General features: G+C 27.2%; 1 protein-coding gene and 1 non-coding gene across 2 annotated transcripts; one reads left to right on the top strand and one right to left on the bottom strand.

Annotated features, from left to right (window-relative positions):
- Nucleotides 1-3,880: 3,880 nt before the first annotated feature.
- On the bottom strand, nucleotides 3,881-13,131 carry LOC149058341 (uncharacterized). The gene is made up of 12 exons (XM_089221613.1): nucleotides 13,008-13,131; nucleotides 11,913-12,060; nucleotides 11,512-11,840; nucleotides 11,262-11,455; nucleotides 10,920-11,129; nucleotides 6,970-7,109; nucleotides 6,688-6,904; nucleotides 5,353-5,834; nucleotides 5,137-5,262; nucleotides 4,721-4,797; nucleotides 4,082-4,381; nucleotides 3,881-4,015 (listed from the first exon to the last, which is right to left on the bottom strand). The coding sequence occupies exons 1-12, from the start codon at nucleotides 13,129-13,131 to the stop codon at nucleotides 3,909-3,911; spliced, it is 2,454 nt and encodes an 817-aa protein (XP_089077739.1). The 3' UTR covers nucleotides 3,881-3,908.
- A 4,272-nt stretch (nucleotides 13,132-17,403) lies between these two features.
- TRNAC-GCA (transfer RNA cysteine (anticodon GCA)) lies at nucleotides 17,404-17,475 on the top strand. Its single transcript has one exon. It is a non-coding gene; the product is annotated as a tRNA-Cys (tRNA).
- The last annotated feature ends 254 nt before the right edge of the window (nucleotides 17,476-17,729 follow it).

Genomic DNA, 17,729 nt, shown 5'->3' with positions numbered 1-17,729 from the left:
CATATGCTTGTATTTTATTCAACCTGTTTATCATAAGAACAGTATTTATTAGACAACATATTTTAGATTCTGAGCGGAGCGATGAATGTATTGATTTTACCATGATGTGTGTTTTTTTTTTTGTGTGTCTGTCATCACGTTTTGGGATAGTAAAAGTGCTTCGATTTTTGACTTCAGTATACCTCGTTCGATCAGAAAGTGAATCTAGTTGGTACTTTGGAGGGTCAAAACTAAAACATTCTTAATATTTTTCTAAATAATCGGGATAAACAAACTAAAAATTAAGGGAAAAGCGGGAGATTTTACGCACACTTATTTTTCGACAAAATCGATTTTGGTTTTTGATGTAACTGTAAAACAAATGACCATAGCATTTTATATGAAATTGCCATGCAATTTTCAAAAATGTTCGACTTAAGTTGAATAGGCATATGCAATTTTCGATCATTATTAGTTTTTTAAAAATTAATATCAATATGAATTTATTTATTGGGTAGAAAAGCTTGAAAATTTAATACACGGTTCCTACCATATTGTTACAATAGAAGTTAAAAAATAAAATAAATTCATAGTCACATTTTTTTTTTATAAGTATTCAAAGTTGAAATTTTGACAAAATACGTAAAAATCACGAAAATTCATAAATTATTTTAAGCTAGAAATTCATAAAAATTTTCTTTTTAAATCTAAGATTTGAAAATTTAATACAAGATTCCTTAAAAGTTTTTCAATCTTTATCACAAATAAAAAGTCCACCGGAAATTCAAATTAAATTTTTATGAGCATTTGAAATTTAAATTTTTACAACATTGGATTTTCACTTTTAGCGATTTCCTTATTTTGGTTTAACTCTAAAACAAATGACCGCAGATACTTGAAATTTTGACTGAATGTTTATATAGGCATTTTCTATATTTGATAAAATTTTTTACAATTTTTTGTGAGCTGTTTACTGACATTTTAATTTTTCAACTTTTTTGGTTTTTTTTTCTATAAATATCGATAAAAATTTATTTGTTCGGCAGAAAAGCTTAAAAATTTAATACAAGGCTTCTAACACATTGTAACAATAGCAGTTAAAAAATATTAAAAATACATAAGAACGGTTTTTTTTTATAAGCATTTAAAGTTCAAATTTTGACTAAATACGTAAAAATTACGGCAATGTTCAAATTATCTTTGATAGAAATTCATAAAAGTTTTCTTTTTAATTCTAAGATTTGAAAAATTAATACAAGGCTCCTAACATATTTTTACAATAGCAGTTGAAAAATAAAATAAATATACCGTCACAATTTTTTTTTACAAGCATTCCAATTTTAATTTTGACAACATACGTAAAAATCATGAAAATGTTTAATAATTTATTATATATACTAGACAGATAACCCGTTAATGATCAATTCAACAAAGCACATTCTAATATATTTTTATCCTTATCATTTTCTAAGTTTTTTACTTTTTTGAATGACAACATAGAATTTTAATTTTATATTCCAAAGCAGAATAGTTTTCTAAGTATTTTGATTCATAAAAATCGAATTTAGGACGAGTAGTTTATGAGTTATATATTATATGTATTTAATGTTTAGACAAGCGGAGTAGTGGACAAACATTTTGGGGGGTGACCCCGTACCACTCTACTCTGCCAATCTAAACTTTAAATACTTATAACTCAAAAACTACTAGCCCTAAATTCGATTTTTATGAATCAAAATACTTAGAAACATATTCTGCTTTGGAATATGAAATTAAAACTCTATGTTGTCGTTCAAAAGTAAAAAACTTAAAAAGTGTTAAGGATAAAAAATATTTAAAAATATAATTTTTTAATAAAACGTTGGTTTTTTAACAACTTGAAACCATGTAAAAAAATATTTTGAAATAAGTAAATATTTTTCGAGATAATTAGTGTACCCACTTAAAACTTTAAGAATCACTCTGTATAATAATAAGAGGGCTCGGTAATAATAAAATAAGTAAAAATAAAAATTATGAAAGAAAAAATAAATATATAGAACATTTTTGAAGAATATTTAAATAAAAAATTGATAGATTAAGGATATAAAACTGGCATCAAAGCACTATTTTGAAAAATAAATAAATAAATATTATTATTACATTTTAATTACTATTTACTATTATTTATTTTATTTTTAGTATATTATTTTTGCTGTTTTGGCGTTAGCTAAATACATTTTAAAACATACTATTATTTTACTATTTTAATAAATTTTACTTACGAGAATGTTTGAATTGTTTTTGAAATGTTTATATTTAAATTTAAAAAAAAATATGGTAAACTAGGTGATCTTATACCTACACTATTGATTAAAAAAAATACAGTCAGTGGAATCAACATAAACAAAATATCCACCGAAATTGATAGTCGGCCTCGGCGGAATCAATAAATAAAAAAGCTCGATGGAATCGATAGCCGGTGGAATCTATATAAACAAATATTGGGTGGAATTGATAGCCGGCGGAATTGATATTAAAACGGCGGAATCGATAAAACCCCTCTGGACTACTGTGCAACCTTCTAAATTGATTAAAAACATTGTTGGCCGGAATAACAGAGTACACTTGCCCCCACCTACACATTTGCCTGCACGAAGTAAGTATAGTATACGGACTACGGACTGTAACCATTTTTTTTTAATTTACAATTTATAATATAACTTATATAAGCTAATTTAAAAAAGTCTACGTAAGTAATCGCTTTGATGTATAACATGATTGTAGATTTCGAGTGAACCTCGTCATTGAGTATGTCATTGTAACGGTCAACGGATATGTGATAAATTTTAATTCGATGATAATAATTTTGTTTACGATAAGAACGATTTTGAGCGGAGACGACCTATAGATTGTTGTTGTCCAAGGTTAGCAAACATTTATTTTAAAAATAATAGTAACATTTTAATAGATGGTGGTAATTTCTTGTTTTTCTCGATTATCTTAAAAAGACCAGAGAAATAATGTATATATTTTTGACTCACTAAAGTATACAAACTATAGCTACCAGAATAATCCTCCATCAAAATATACATTTTTTTATTTTCTGACGTTCAATTGGATGTCTAGTTTGTACTTAGTACGCCACTGTATACTTCTATACTGCTGCCACCTTGCACACTCTGTAAGCACGCCTATATATGGTATACAGGCGGTACAGCGATGTTTACAATAATGTTCACGAAAGTCGACAGTATAGGTAAGCTTCGGTTTTTTACAACTACAGTCGATTCCGTTTAATAGAGACACCGGTTAATAAGGGACAACCGCTTAATCGGGACAATTCTACAATTAAGAAAACAAATGTATACTTGTATAAATGTAAAAGTACGCCGCTTATCTGGGCCGTGAATCTGGATAATTGGGACATTTTTATCGAGTATAATATTAAATATTAATAGATCATTTATATCAATAGTCCGAAAATCGCGACTGACTTGCGTAATCGATTTTTAGATTAAACTATATACATTTTATCTTATCGTATCTTCAAATTTGATGTGTGTTAAATGTTATTTAGGTAGTGAATTAGTCGTGTTTGTCGCGTGCAGTAACGGTGTCTCGTATACGTAAAGATTTATCGCTTGTGCAAAATTAGAAATTCTAGACAAAATTAAATTACAGATACTATTGTAATAACCAATAACTAATATGTATATTTTGTAAAAATAAAAACATAAAAAATCAGTTTTTCAATAAATTTGTATGTTTTTTTTTTCATTTCGGATTATTGGGACAAAATAACATGCAACCGATGTGTCTCAATAAAGCGGAATCGACTGTATATCAAATAATAATTAAAGAATAAAATATAATATATTCGCTCATATTGCGGTGATAGAACATTTATTAAGATATTAGATTATTTACATTGGTTAATATATAGTTACCTATATATTATTTTTATAATTATTCCCTTCTAGTTCGTGTAATATTATTTTCAACTTTGTATTTTCAGCTTGTAATGTTTTTGCCAATAGCATTTTTTTCTGCCGAACTACGACGTGATAAAAAAAATAAATATTTTATAAAACTTAAGACATCTATTATTATATTAATTTACCAATTAAAGCTCTATAATAATGTCCGAGTTCTTCGTAATATATTTTCCACGAATCAACATTACTTGGAATATATTTGACGAGTTGAGACCAATATGCTTGTAAATCATTTTCACTGATTTTCCACTGAATATAATTGTATTCTTTTTTTAATCTTTGGTTTAATGAGTTAGGTTTTGAAAAACGTGTTGGTTGCGATTCTTTTATTATCACTTTCATTATACGCATGAAATGCTTGTTGTCAATGGATAATTTATGATTCAAATTTCCACATCGGGTATGGTTAATAAGTGATGTATTATCTAAATAAATTAAACGGGTAAAATAATTCAAAATAATATTCTACTTTTTAAACGTACAATTTCAATTTATTTTAATTCATATCTAAAGTTTCATTCAGGTATGAATTTTTTCTTATAGATACTCGTAGATACTAATTTTATTAAAAATTACAATTTGTATTTCAAAGTTTAAAAAACAATACTTATGTAAATATGAAGAATCATTAATATACTATGAAATAACCGAATGATGAGACGAGTGAGAACTGAGGATATATGAGTTATAATAATTAAAACTCAATTCATCAATCATTAACTGTTTTAGTACAATTTAATCGCCAAGTTATATTAGATACATACCGTCAATTAAAATTGTCGGGTATTTATTGTTTTGTTCTTCATCATTATTTTCAAAAGTAATATTGTTTGAACATGCACTATAAGCCACAAACAATTAATATTATTTTTAATTCAATGTTTAAGCATTTCAATTAATGAATTTTAATGGTAAAAGACAATCGTTATAGGTATTCTAAAATAAAGCAAATCTGTGAGTACCTTTATGATAAATACAAAAGTGCATAGGCTTAATAAATAGGTATTAAATATATTACACAACTTCGTATAGGTATATTGGCTAACCATATAGCAAAGTTATCTAAGAAACTAAACATTTGTTTGAAACAGATAATTTATTATATTTTTTAGTCATTTTATCTTTCATAGAACGTTTTCCTTTATTAGGAATAATATTTTGTTTACACTTAAATACCTACGTGTCATTCATGAATTGATGTAACGGATCTGCATTTTTAACTTTGTCAATATTTTTGTGATGTTGAGTTATACTACTACATAATTTATCAAAGTATAAATATTTGCTCAATTTCGGTTCGTTGATGCTACCAACAAAACCATGTATTAATTATTAGAATCATTTAAATTGTTTGGTATATGAATTATACGTTTGAAATCAATAAATACATAGGTACCAGTTATCTGATATTATATCATTACATATTTTTTGTTCACTGTCTGACATTCCATTAGTTTCACCCAATTCCCAATTTATTTGAGAATTACAAACAATGCATGTCACATATGGCTTGAATTTAGATTTTATGAGATTCCAAGATTCTTCTTTATTTAGTTTTAAATCACTGAAAGCGTTATACGCGTATGATAAATTCCGCATTGAATTTGATTCAACAATTCCATTCAAGTTATGATCAAACACAAAAGTCGAGTTTCTAACAACGAAATCTAATAACAGATTATTTAGAGCTTTATCTCTATTATGTTCATAATAATTTGTGTTTAAATTGTTATTTGAAGGCTCAAATGATATCAGATTATTAATGTGTTTTAAAAATGGCACTATCGTATCATCGTCATCTATAGTGAGTTTTTCACAAAAATGTGTTTTGTCAATACAATTGAAATACTTGAGTATAAAATAATCAATTTGACGAACCTAAAATAAAAAAATGGGCAAGTGAGTAACAACACTCAGACATAAGGTGTTCAGAGAATCACTATAATGGATGTGTTCAATTTAATAATCATTGTAAACAAAAATCTATTCTGAGCGAAGACGATTTTTCAGCTTATAATATTACTAAGTAAATTGTATAATATTATTGTAATTAAAGTAGTTCATTTTACTTTTAGGCATTAGTATTACAGTAGGTTAAATTTATTTTTGCCAAAAAATGTATACGAAAATGTCATTGCATGTAATCTGTTTACTATGTACCTAATATACCTAATATGTACCTAATAATGTACCTACTCTAAAAGTCTCAGTACTCACTAATAATATTTTTTAATTGCAAAACAATAACTAAAATCCTAATTATTGGTTTTAATATGTGATTCTCTAAATTTGAATTTACAAATTTAAAATGTCTGTAAAAAATTATTGTTTATACAAATTTTTTAGATTTTATAGTATACAATTTTATAATTAAAGATTTTATTTTACAGTATGAAATATTTTAATATTTATGAGAATTTTAGTATTAAAATTTTAATTCTTAGCTATAAAAATTGAACATTTTATAATTAAAATTTTAAAAATCTCAGTTTTCCTTCATTTTTTGTTTATTTTTCCTGACTGGGATTTTTCATTATTGACCCTCTAAAGTATCAATTATAGAATTACTTTTCTACCAGAAAAGTTGCTGTTGAAGAAAATTGAATCATTTTTACTGTCCTATAAGTTGATGAATTGAGAACAAACATAAAAAATCACACACGATCGCAAAGATTAGCTCAGAATCTGAAAAGTGTTCAAAACCAAAAATAAGTAAAAATATAAGCTTTACGCTATTTATGTAATGAATGATATCATTCAGTTGAAGGTTCCATAATTGTACGTATTCGTTATTATCTTTCTTTGCAACAGAATCAGCTGTTTTTTCTTGTTGATCAATTTTTTCGTTAAAACTTATAATTTGTTTTTCAATTGTAGATTTTTTAGTTGTGAGATCAGTTTCAATTTTATTACATTTTTCTCTCAGTTTATTCACAATTTCTTGTAAGCTGTAAAATTTTTGTTGTATTATTAACAAACCTATAAATCCTTGTACTTTTTGTAATAGACTTACAAATTAATCCTTCTTTTTTGATTGATTATTCTAAAATTATTATCTTCTATTTTTTTTTTTAAAACATGACAATTATATTTAAGTTTTTCTATATTTGTTGAACATCTGATTTTAACAAATTCCAAATCGGTATCAACTCCCTATAATATGCAGTTCATACCATAATGTAGTATATATGTAGCTACCTATGTTTTAATATACATATAGTATATCTATACTAATGCTGATATCTAGTGGTTGACTTGATAAAGAAATAGTAGAAGTACTGTTATAACACATTTAAATTGTTCGTGCTTGCTTTCTTAATTAAAGTACCGAATATAATCTTGAGTTGCTTTGACTCCTATTCCCTTACGGGTTATTACATGTTTACATCCTCATTGCTCATCAATCATATTACCACAAACAGACATTTCACCATTTCAATTTGAATAGTTATTGTATTTAATTTCAAGATTTCAACCATGCCCTCATTATATTATATTTATAATTTATAAATCAATAATAATATGAGATATTTAAATAATAATATTGATTACATTGGCGATTAATATCTGCTCTAAATTCGAATTAAAAAAAAAAAAAAAAAAAAAAACATTCAAAGCTTAAGTCACCAGGTAGATACCGCGTGAGATTCCGTTATTCCGTTAAACGGAATTAATAAAACGTATATCGATTCCGCCGATTTTATATCCATTCCGCCGGCTACTGTTTATAATATCTACTCCACCGGACACTGTTCATCTCCCCCTTCCCCATTGTATATGTATTTTAAAACGTGTAGTCTATTTAAAAAGTTTCTAAGTTCACTTATTTAAAATACGTGTCCAAATATTATCAAAAGTAGTTACTTATATACATTTTAATTTTAGGTATACCTACTTACAATTATTACTATCTGTTTATTCAATTTAGACATGTGACCAAATTTGACCAAAAATAGTAACATTTATATATTTTTATTTTGCACTATATAATTATTATCATTTTATAGAATTTATATTATACATTTTATAATATATTCACATATTAATTAGATTATGCATTTTCATTTTGAATTATATAGTTATTATAGTTTTATTCAATTTAGACATGTGATCAAATATGATCAAAAATAGTTACATTTATACAATTTAATTTTGAATTATATAATTGCTAACATTTTATAAAATGTAGACATGTGACCAAATATGATCAAAAGTAGTTACATATGTATACATTTTTATTTTACATATACATACAATTATTATCATTTTATATAATATTTAGACATGTGACCAAATTTTCTGAAAATATGACAAAATTTGATCAAAAGTAGTTAAATTTATACATTTTAAAATAGACATACAATTGAGGGTGGGGGGGATGAACAGTGTCCGACGGAATCAATGTGTAGATATTATAAACAGTAGCCGGCGGAATCAATATACACCTTTTTCCTAAGCAGGTAATTTCGGCGAAATCAATAAATCCCCATAAAATGCATATAACTGCAGTGTTTAATATTATATTATTATTCTTTGCCACATATTTGTCAAAATGTGGCGATATGTATGAATAATCGGATAACCGCGTGGACCGCAATGGAATTTATTTTGATTCGATCGGTTTTTTATGACGTTTATGTTTGATTAATACTATAAACTAAGTATCGCATTTTTATAGAAAAACTATTACCATTGGGCTTTTGTAAAAAAAAAACCTAAATAAAGTACTGTTTACATGCATCCTAATTTGAAAGAATTAAAATATTAAACAAGTTTACTAGGTACTAAAGAAGTGCAGACTGCCTTGCAACAATTCCGCGTAAATTCATATAGCAAGTTCTTGTCTAATATTCATCAAAATGACTCTAGCTTATGGAAAGTCACAAAAAGATTAGTAAACCAAGAAACAAACTGCATTCTTTCTCTTCGCACTCCAGTTCGTCTCATCATATCTGACGCGGGAAAATGCAAAATCTTCTCGGAAAACCCTTTGAACATTTTCTCTCCGAACTAGTATGCATACAATACTAATGACCTTAGAGTTGAACTTGTTGAAGACGTTCTGAGATCACCAAACTTCTCAGTACAAAATCCAATCAAGTTTATTACTCCAGGAGAAATTAAAACAATAATCAAAAGACTAGTCTTCTGGCTACGACGACATCACGAATCTTATGTACAAAAAACTACCTACTAAAGCAATTATGTTCATGACTTCCTTATTCAACTCTCTTTTTCGTTTTGGTCACTTCTCAAAAACTGGAAAAAAAGGTTATCATAATCCTCATAAAACAACCTGGGGAAGACAAAATAGACCCTAACACCTACAGACCAATTAGCCTCCTAACATCGTTATCTAAGATTTTTGAAAAAGTCATCTTCTCGAGACTGCAAGATTATCCAAACTGTACAGACATGATTCCAAAATCCCAATAAGGATTCAAAGCACGTCATTCCACTACACAACAACTCATGCGTATAACAGAACATATCAGTAACTCATTTGAAAAACACTGTCACACGTGTGCCGTTTTCATTGACATATCTAGGGCCTTTGATAAAGTATGGCATCAAATAAATGACAACTTTTCTTCTATCTAACCAATCTTAGCTGGCGTCCCACAAGGATCAATACTTAGCCCAACATTATTTAACATATACACATCAGACATCTCGCAGTCTCCGCACACAAATATAGCCCTCTTCGTGGACGATACTATAATTTACTCTTAATGTCGCAATCCAGAAGCAATATCTGTACATATACCTACAAAACCTCTTAAACATTATCAGCCTGATGTAAGAACTGGAAAAATATCAATTAACCCACCAAAAAGCGTAAGTATCTTATTCAGTCTACGCCGTACTCTTACTCCATCACCACTAACTTTTAATAACGAATCAATCGCATGGAAACCGTCCGTCAAGTACCTTGGCGACTTGGCGTAAGGTTGGACAAAAGATTAACCTGGTGGCCACACCTCTCATCTAAACTCTAACAAGCCTATCAACGTCTAGGGATGCTTTTCCCTATCTTAAACAGAAAGTTTTCATTACAAAAAAAACTTTCCCTACTAATATATATAAGCAAGTAGGTACTACGTACATAGATCACATACACTTGCCCTATTTGGGGTAAATGTACACGAACTCATCTAAAAAAACTGCAAATATATCAAAACAAAGTTTTAAGAACGATAACAAACGCTCCATGAGCTGTAAGGAACTCAAATATACACAAAGACCTCAAAATGTCAACTCTTCAAGACTATATCAAACTCCTGACTGTGAGATTCTTTAAATCCATCCATAAGTCAACAGGCTCATGCACTACCACATTAACATCAGACCACTTCTATAACGCCGCCTCCCACGAGGAGCCCCGCATAATCTGATTCCTCAAGAAACATTCTAACTTAAGCATCTAACTATTGTTACTACCTAATTTAAAATTGTAATAATTTAATATCGCGTCAAACACCCCAAAATGTATTACCTTTCCTACATATCTAGGTATAGATAGCGAAAGCTAGAAGTACCTTATTGTAAATTAAAAAAAAATATTTGAAAAAATTAAAAGTACACTAGAATATTAGAAAATTTAGATGGGGTACTAAATCCCCCCCCCCCTTGAATGGCTGCACCATCAAAGTCAAAACTATTATTCATGATCTAATTCACAAGTCTAGCAGAAAAGTATTTAATAAGTTAGTTAAAAATATTTAGTTTTACTTAATACATTTGTCTCGTGAAAAAATTAAGAAAGTTAGAATTGGTACCTTAAACTTATAAGTTATAAGTGACTATAACTCAAATGTTTTAACTAATAAACTTTTATAGGACACCTCTTATATACTAATATGTAGGTATCAGTTTATGAATAGTGAATTAATAAAATATAATATATATGTGTAATTGTAGATAATTATTTTAATATGTAATTATTTTGTATTTATTACTTACAACATAATTCTCAGTTGTTTCTATTCTAAATATTTTTGTGTTCTCTTCATTGGCCTTAAATAGCTTTAATAATTCAAAGTTGTTCTTTTCAATGAGTGCCAACTGTTTTAATGCTGCACTTGATATTTTATTAATGATTTTGTCCATCAAAAGTCTCCATTTAGTAGAATCTTTGTTTTCTTTTTCATTTTTTGTATCTTCAATCAATTTCTTTAAATATCATATATAATTCGGTATAAATATTGACTATTATTATTATCTATTTATATGTAGGCATATATGAATGTGATAATATGATAATATTAATATATCATGTATAATTATTATTTAATGTTTACTTACAGTTATAGCTATATAATACTTTTTATGCTCTTCTTTTAGGGTGTGTAATTTATTGTTTGCGATTTCATTTAATTTATCCAGTTCATTTGTATAAGAAGATGTTTCATTAGATGATTTAATTAACAATTCTTCTAGTCCTTCTAATAGCTTATTAATAATTTTATCTTTTTGCTTAAGAAGATCTAAACTTTCTCCTGAAAAACGATTTATTTACTTTTAATAATTAATAATTTCATTTATTAAGATTTACTTTTTAATGAAATAATATCTTCTTGTATCACCAATGTATCTTCCTTATTACTGGTTTTTTTCAAATTATCATCAATGTCCCTACATTTTTTATTTATTTCAATTAATTTATTTTTAACTTCAGATAATCTATCTTGATTGACATTTTTGTCTATCCATTCACGTTCATATTCATTTTTATGAAAAATTAAACATTTTCCTTCTATAAAATTATTCAATTCTTCGATAATATTGCCTAGTTCAAATTCACTGTTTTCAATTTTTTTGACAACAGGTGGTTGTGTTATCATTTTTTGTTGAAATTTTCGCTTAGCCACCGCATTTTTGATACTAGTTTAAAATTTTAAACAATTTGTTATAGTGTTTTAATAAAATATATTCAATAAATAATATATATTTTACCCATCAATATTTTGGTGTCTCCATATATTACATTTTCTAAGTACTTTTCTCTCTTCTTTTGTCAAAACAACTAACTTTTCGTCTGAATCCTCAGCTTCATTTTTTTCATATGCTTCTTCAATATTGTTTTGAGATTTTTCATCGTGAACTATAAAATATTAATTGAAACATTCAAATGAGGTCTCCAGCTAGTTTAAAAATTAGAAGTCAGTTTTATATAGATACCTAATACGTTTTATAGAACTTTATGAGATGTTATAACTATAACTTATCATTGTAAACTATTTGTTTATGAAATTTCATTTTATCAGTACCTACTGAGTTGCTCAGTAGGTGGTATACCTTAGTAAATTTTTTTGACATGGTTTTCGATTAAAAAAGTTTATGAAAGATAACATATTAATTGAATCAAGTGGATTTTCTACAGATATTAAAATAAGAACAATGCATTTTTTTTATGATTGCATTATAGTATTACCTTAGGTTTGAGTATAGAAAGTCTAAAACTAAGTTACCTATGATATTATTGCGTGAATAATCACGAATTTTGTTATCATTATTATGTATAAGACGATACTGTTTTCTCCAAATTGATAATCGGTAATTTAATGAATACAATTTTAAAACCTGGACAATTCATTCCTTAAATTTTTCCTAAAATACAAACTTCACTATAGATACCTAGAATCAGAAACCACTCTTAAAGTTGAAGATTGAAGCAGAAAAATTGACATAATTAATAACAGTACACATTAATGCGTAATTATTAAACCAATATATTCATCGCTCCGTTCCGAATCTAAATATAATTATAATATAGTATAATATAATGTTTTAAAATAATTGAATACAATATAGGATTCTGCAGATTCTGGATTAATATAAAATTATAAAAGCCTTTTGCTTTGAACATATTTGAAACAAAGAGTTTTTTTTAAATATACATTATAATATAATTAAATTATTATATATGTTACATTAGGTATATGTATTCGATTTTGCCTTTTATTTTTCGTTGACGCATTTTCAAATTACAAATTACAAATTCGATTAAAATTTACCTAACAAGTAACAAAATGTTGTTTCATGCTTTACCATCAAATATAAAATTATCTCTATTTTCAAATATCTTTCTTCGATCACAATATTTTCTAGAGTCAATTAAATTTTCTACTGGGACATTGTGAAATGTTATTGCTTCATAATCTTCATTTTCCATTTTAAGTTTTGCACTTATTTATAAATATTGAATTGGTATAAAAAAACAAATAAATAGTACCTATTTGAGAAATTAGACAAGAAAAGTGATTTATTAATCATCTGGTATCTAGTATATTTTAATGGTAACTATAGTATTTATAGAAATAAAAATATTTATAAATCGTGACGATTTGAGTACAGAAATAATAGTTATGCATATCAAATCGATGAAAAAATAGATTTGTTTTAATAAATGTGAGTTAATATTGTTAACATATAAATTTTACAATATTATATTTTAAAGCCTATGGGTTGAAATATTGAAAGCTCAACGTTAGACACATCGCTATATTATTTTTACATAACAAATAAATAACTGATATTGTTATTGTTTGTTTAAATATGTATTTCGTCAAAATTTGAACTTCAAATATATATAAAGAAAAAATTTTGAATGTGTATATTATTGCTCATTTCCGTTTTAGTATGAATTACTTATGAATCTTACACTACATTTTAAAGTCTTGGGTATCCAAATTAAAGATTTTACAAATAATTATTACTTACAAAAGAATTTGTATTTGATTTTTTCAAAGTTTGAGTTTTTAAAATAAATAATAAAAATATATACTAGCTATTTAGCTATTTTTAAATGATTATGATAAGAACTAGGAACATTGTATTAAATTTTCAAGAATAGAAATTGTTAAGGGGGTAATCATCATCTAATATTCTAATGATGTAAAAAATTTAACTTTAAATGCTTATAAAAAATGAATATGACTTACCAGTAAACTTTTTTTGTATAGGGTAAAAAGTAATGGGAATCTTGTATTAAATTTTCAAATCATATATATGAAAAGGAATTTTTTTTATGAATTTCTAACTATAAAATAGGTAGGTAGTGAAAAATTGTTGTTTCATAAAAAAAAATCGTATGCTCCGAGTTAATGAATATTTCCAAAATCAATTGGATTAGCACAGTTAGAGATTTAATAGGGTACAATGGCATACGTTTGTCTGTTTTACGTTCGTTAATTCGTTATAAAGAAGTGTGACTCAGGGCGCTTATTAATGTTAAGGGCAAAAGTCGAAATCGGGAAAACCTTAGAATGTCCGGTCAAAACGTGAACTGCCCACAATCCTTGGGCGAAATGTCGTATTTCGGCTTTTGATCGGGCAAACCTATAGTTATGACCAACCTCATTTGGGCAATACTGTATACTGATTTTTATGGTAAGGGCAAAACCAATTAATAATCATAAATAATACAAATAATCATAAAATAGATATTATTGTTCAAAATATATACACTTAAAATACTTAAATAATCATAAAAATATAATGATATTAAGTACTCGTATACAAATTAACAAATAATAATATTAGGTACTCTTGTAATGTTAAAATAAAGAATTAAAAAAATTAATACATTTAAATATTAAACTTCATTTGAGAAACCCGTAGCGTCTTAAATAACTTCACTAATATTAAATACAAATAAATAATTATCATAAAATATTGTAAAAATATAATTGAATACACATAAATAATAATAAAAAAATAATATTTTTGTTTATTTTTTGCTGCACATAATAGACGCATTTAAAATCGTAATAAAATCGTACGATAAAAATCACTATTTGTATTTAATATTAGGGAACGTATATTATAAAGCACTACAGTTTTGTCCTTACGATAAAAGTCAGTATACAGCTTTGCCCAAATGAGGTTGGTCATAACTAGGTTTGCCGGGTCAAAAGCCGAAATATGACATTTTGCCCAAGGATTGTGGGCAGTTCGCGTTTTGACCGGACATTTCTGAGGTTTTCCTGATTTCGACTTTAGCCCGTAACATTAATACAACGCTGCAGGTTAATCAGAGTTGTTAGACTCAAAGCACGCGCTGTGTATGTGCTGTTCCGTTTAGAAGGCAAGAACGTAGTCAAACGAATGAAATCCAAAAACAGTTTTTGGTCAAAAATACTCATCGGTTTAGAATCAAACATAAAATAAATACTCTTTAATAACAGCGTGTCGCAGCCCACAGGCGTCGCTCACTCGAATACGACCGTCGCGCGTAACACCTACACGTCATCGCTCTTGCCTACAATTTGCCTCTACCTACCTACTATATTTTTTTTAAGGCTAACGCCTACGTAGTTATACATGTCACTCAATGTCAGTATGCCACTGTCCGAAATAACAATTCATATTATTGAAATGAACAGATTTATATCTGTATAATGTGCCAATGTCTCTCTTACATTGTTTATATTATTTATAAATTATAGGAACCTACCAGGGGTGGACTGGGATTAAAAATGTCACCGGGATTTTGAATTAGAGTGCAATGGCTACATCTATATACTTATTGATTGCAAACAAATGCATATATTATTGTTAAGCTCCATTCTTGTGTAAAAAAATATTAATGCTTAAGGTCAATAACCTTTGTTGTTGAGGCTCAATTAAAATAATAAAAAAAAGTATATCAAATGGAACACATTTTTTACACTCTTCAGATTTAAGATTCTGAGCGGAGCGATGAATGTATTGATTTTACCATGATATGTGTTTTTATTTTTATTTTTTTTATGTTTGTCATCACGTTTTGGGGCAGTATAAGTGCTTCGATTTTTGACTTCAGTACCTCGTTCGATTAGAAAGTGAATCTAGTTGGTACTTTTTTTTTTTTTGGGGGGGGTCAAAAGTAAAAAAATTCTTAATTTTTTTCTAAATAATCGTAATCGTAATAAACAAACTAAAAATTTAGGGAAAAACGGGAAATTTGATGCACAATCAGTTTTCGACAAAATCGATTTTGGTTTTTGGTGTAACTTTAAAAAACAAATCACCATAGATACATGAAATTTTCACCAAATATTTATTTAAGTATATTCTATCCACCATGTAATTCTCAAAACTTTCGAATTAAGTTGAACTATTCATAGGTATTTGCAATTTTCGATAATTATTAGTTTTTTTATAATTAATATCGATAAAAATTTATTTGTTGGGTAGAAAAACTTGAAAATTTAATACAAAGTTCTTAACATATTTTTACAATAGCAGGTGAAAAATAAAATAAATAGATTTAGTACATACACATACGTAAAAATCACGAAAATTCGCAAATTATTTTAAGCTAGAAAATTCATAAAAAATTTCTTTTTGAATATAAGATTTGAAAATGTTTAATAATATATTATTAGTACATTAGTATATCTAGACAGATAAACCGTTTCCGCTCAGAATCGTTTTTCGTATACAACGATTATAATATCATTGGATTCAAATTTAATTCCATCCATTACAGTAACCCACTTGTAACCTACTGTTCAGCAGAGCGACATCTACGACTTACCCGCTTTTTTAAATATTATGACACCGAACATATTATTATAATACATAATATGTTAAGACAAAGTCCGGAATTGTACGTTTTGAAATGTGTAAAATGATCGCAGTACACATTGCGAAAATGCGACATATGGAAAAAAAATTCTAATACGAATATTTTTCTATTATAGAATAACGTATTTCTAAAAACAATAAAAATAAAATAATACTAAAAAAAAAATAAAATAATTTTCAAAAAATTATGTTTTAACCATGATTTACAGTTTTTTTTCATACAAAAAATATTATTATAAAACTACATGTTACTGTATAATGTTGCTGTACAATAAAGTTACTTTGTACAGGAACATTTTATAATTAGCGATGTGTATGAAAATCACTGTACAGTGTACACATTACGAAACGTACAATTCCAGACTTTGTATGTAACATAATATACACAATTTTGAATTTACCAGAGCTGTATTTTGGCCGATAATAGTTTTACACTAAATTTACTATCGATGTGCCCATCGATAATTATATTTGTTTAATACCTAGTAATATGATCAACATTTATTATTAATTATTTTTTATTTAATTTTGGCAACAACGACCACGGGCCACATTAGGCGTTGGCCCACCTGGAAATTTCCCGACGGCCCGGTGGACCAGTCCGCCCCTGGAACCTACCTATTATAGCTAATAGGTTCCATGGATTGTTTTAACGTTTAATGAAACAATTTAAAAATAGAAGAGTACAGTACCTATGATTAAATAAATCATTTGTATTGTTATTATGTTATAAAAAAGATTAAAACGTTATAATTTCATATTTTCATTTTGTACCTTTATCAAGATTAGTCTTGACAAAATAAATGTTGAAATTATATTATGGATGTTTTGACATCTTTTTAAATAAGTTGGATTCGGTGGCCTCAACCATGGCGGGGGTATAGCTCAGTGGTAGAGCATTCGACTGCAGATCGAGAGGTCCCCGGTTCAAACCCGGGTGCCCCCTAAATGTTTTTTGCTGATTTTCGGAATTTACTTTTGTTAGTTCCAACAAGTCCGGACAGTCCGGTTATAACTTATAAGTTATAAACGATTAGATTATTAAAAATAATTGATTACTCACAAAAAACATTAGTAATTAATTACTTAGTAGAGTAAAGTAAATAAATAACTCTATTACCAACTCATCAGTTATTAACCTAACCTAACCAAGTGTCGACGCCATATAACACTATATAGCCACCGACCGGCTCACCACAC

The sequence above is a fragment of the Diuraphis noxia genome, unplaced genomic scaffold, assembly GCF_037042655.1.
Source record: "Diuraphis noxia isolate RWA-SAM2 unplaced genomic scaffold, SU_Dnox_SAM2 contig0002, whole genome shotgun sequence".
NCBI lineage: Eukaryota > Metazoa > Arthropoda > Insecta > Hemiptera > Aphididae > Diuraphis > Diuraphis noxia.
The sequence above is the reverse complement of the archived record's forward strand: the minus strand, read 5'-3'. Positions and strand labels throughout refer to the sequence as shown.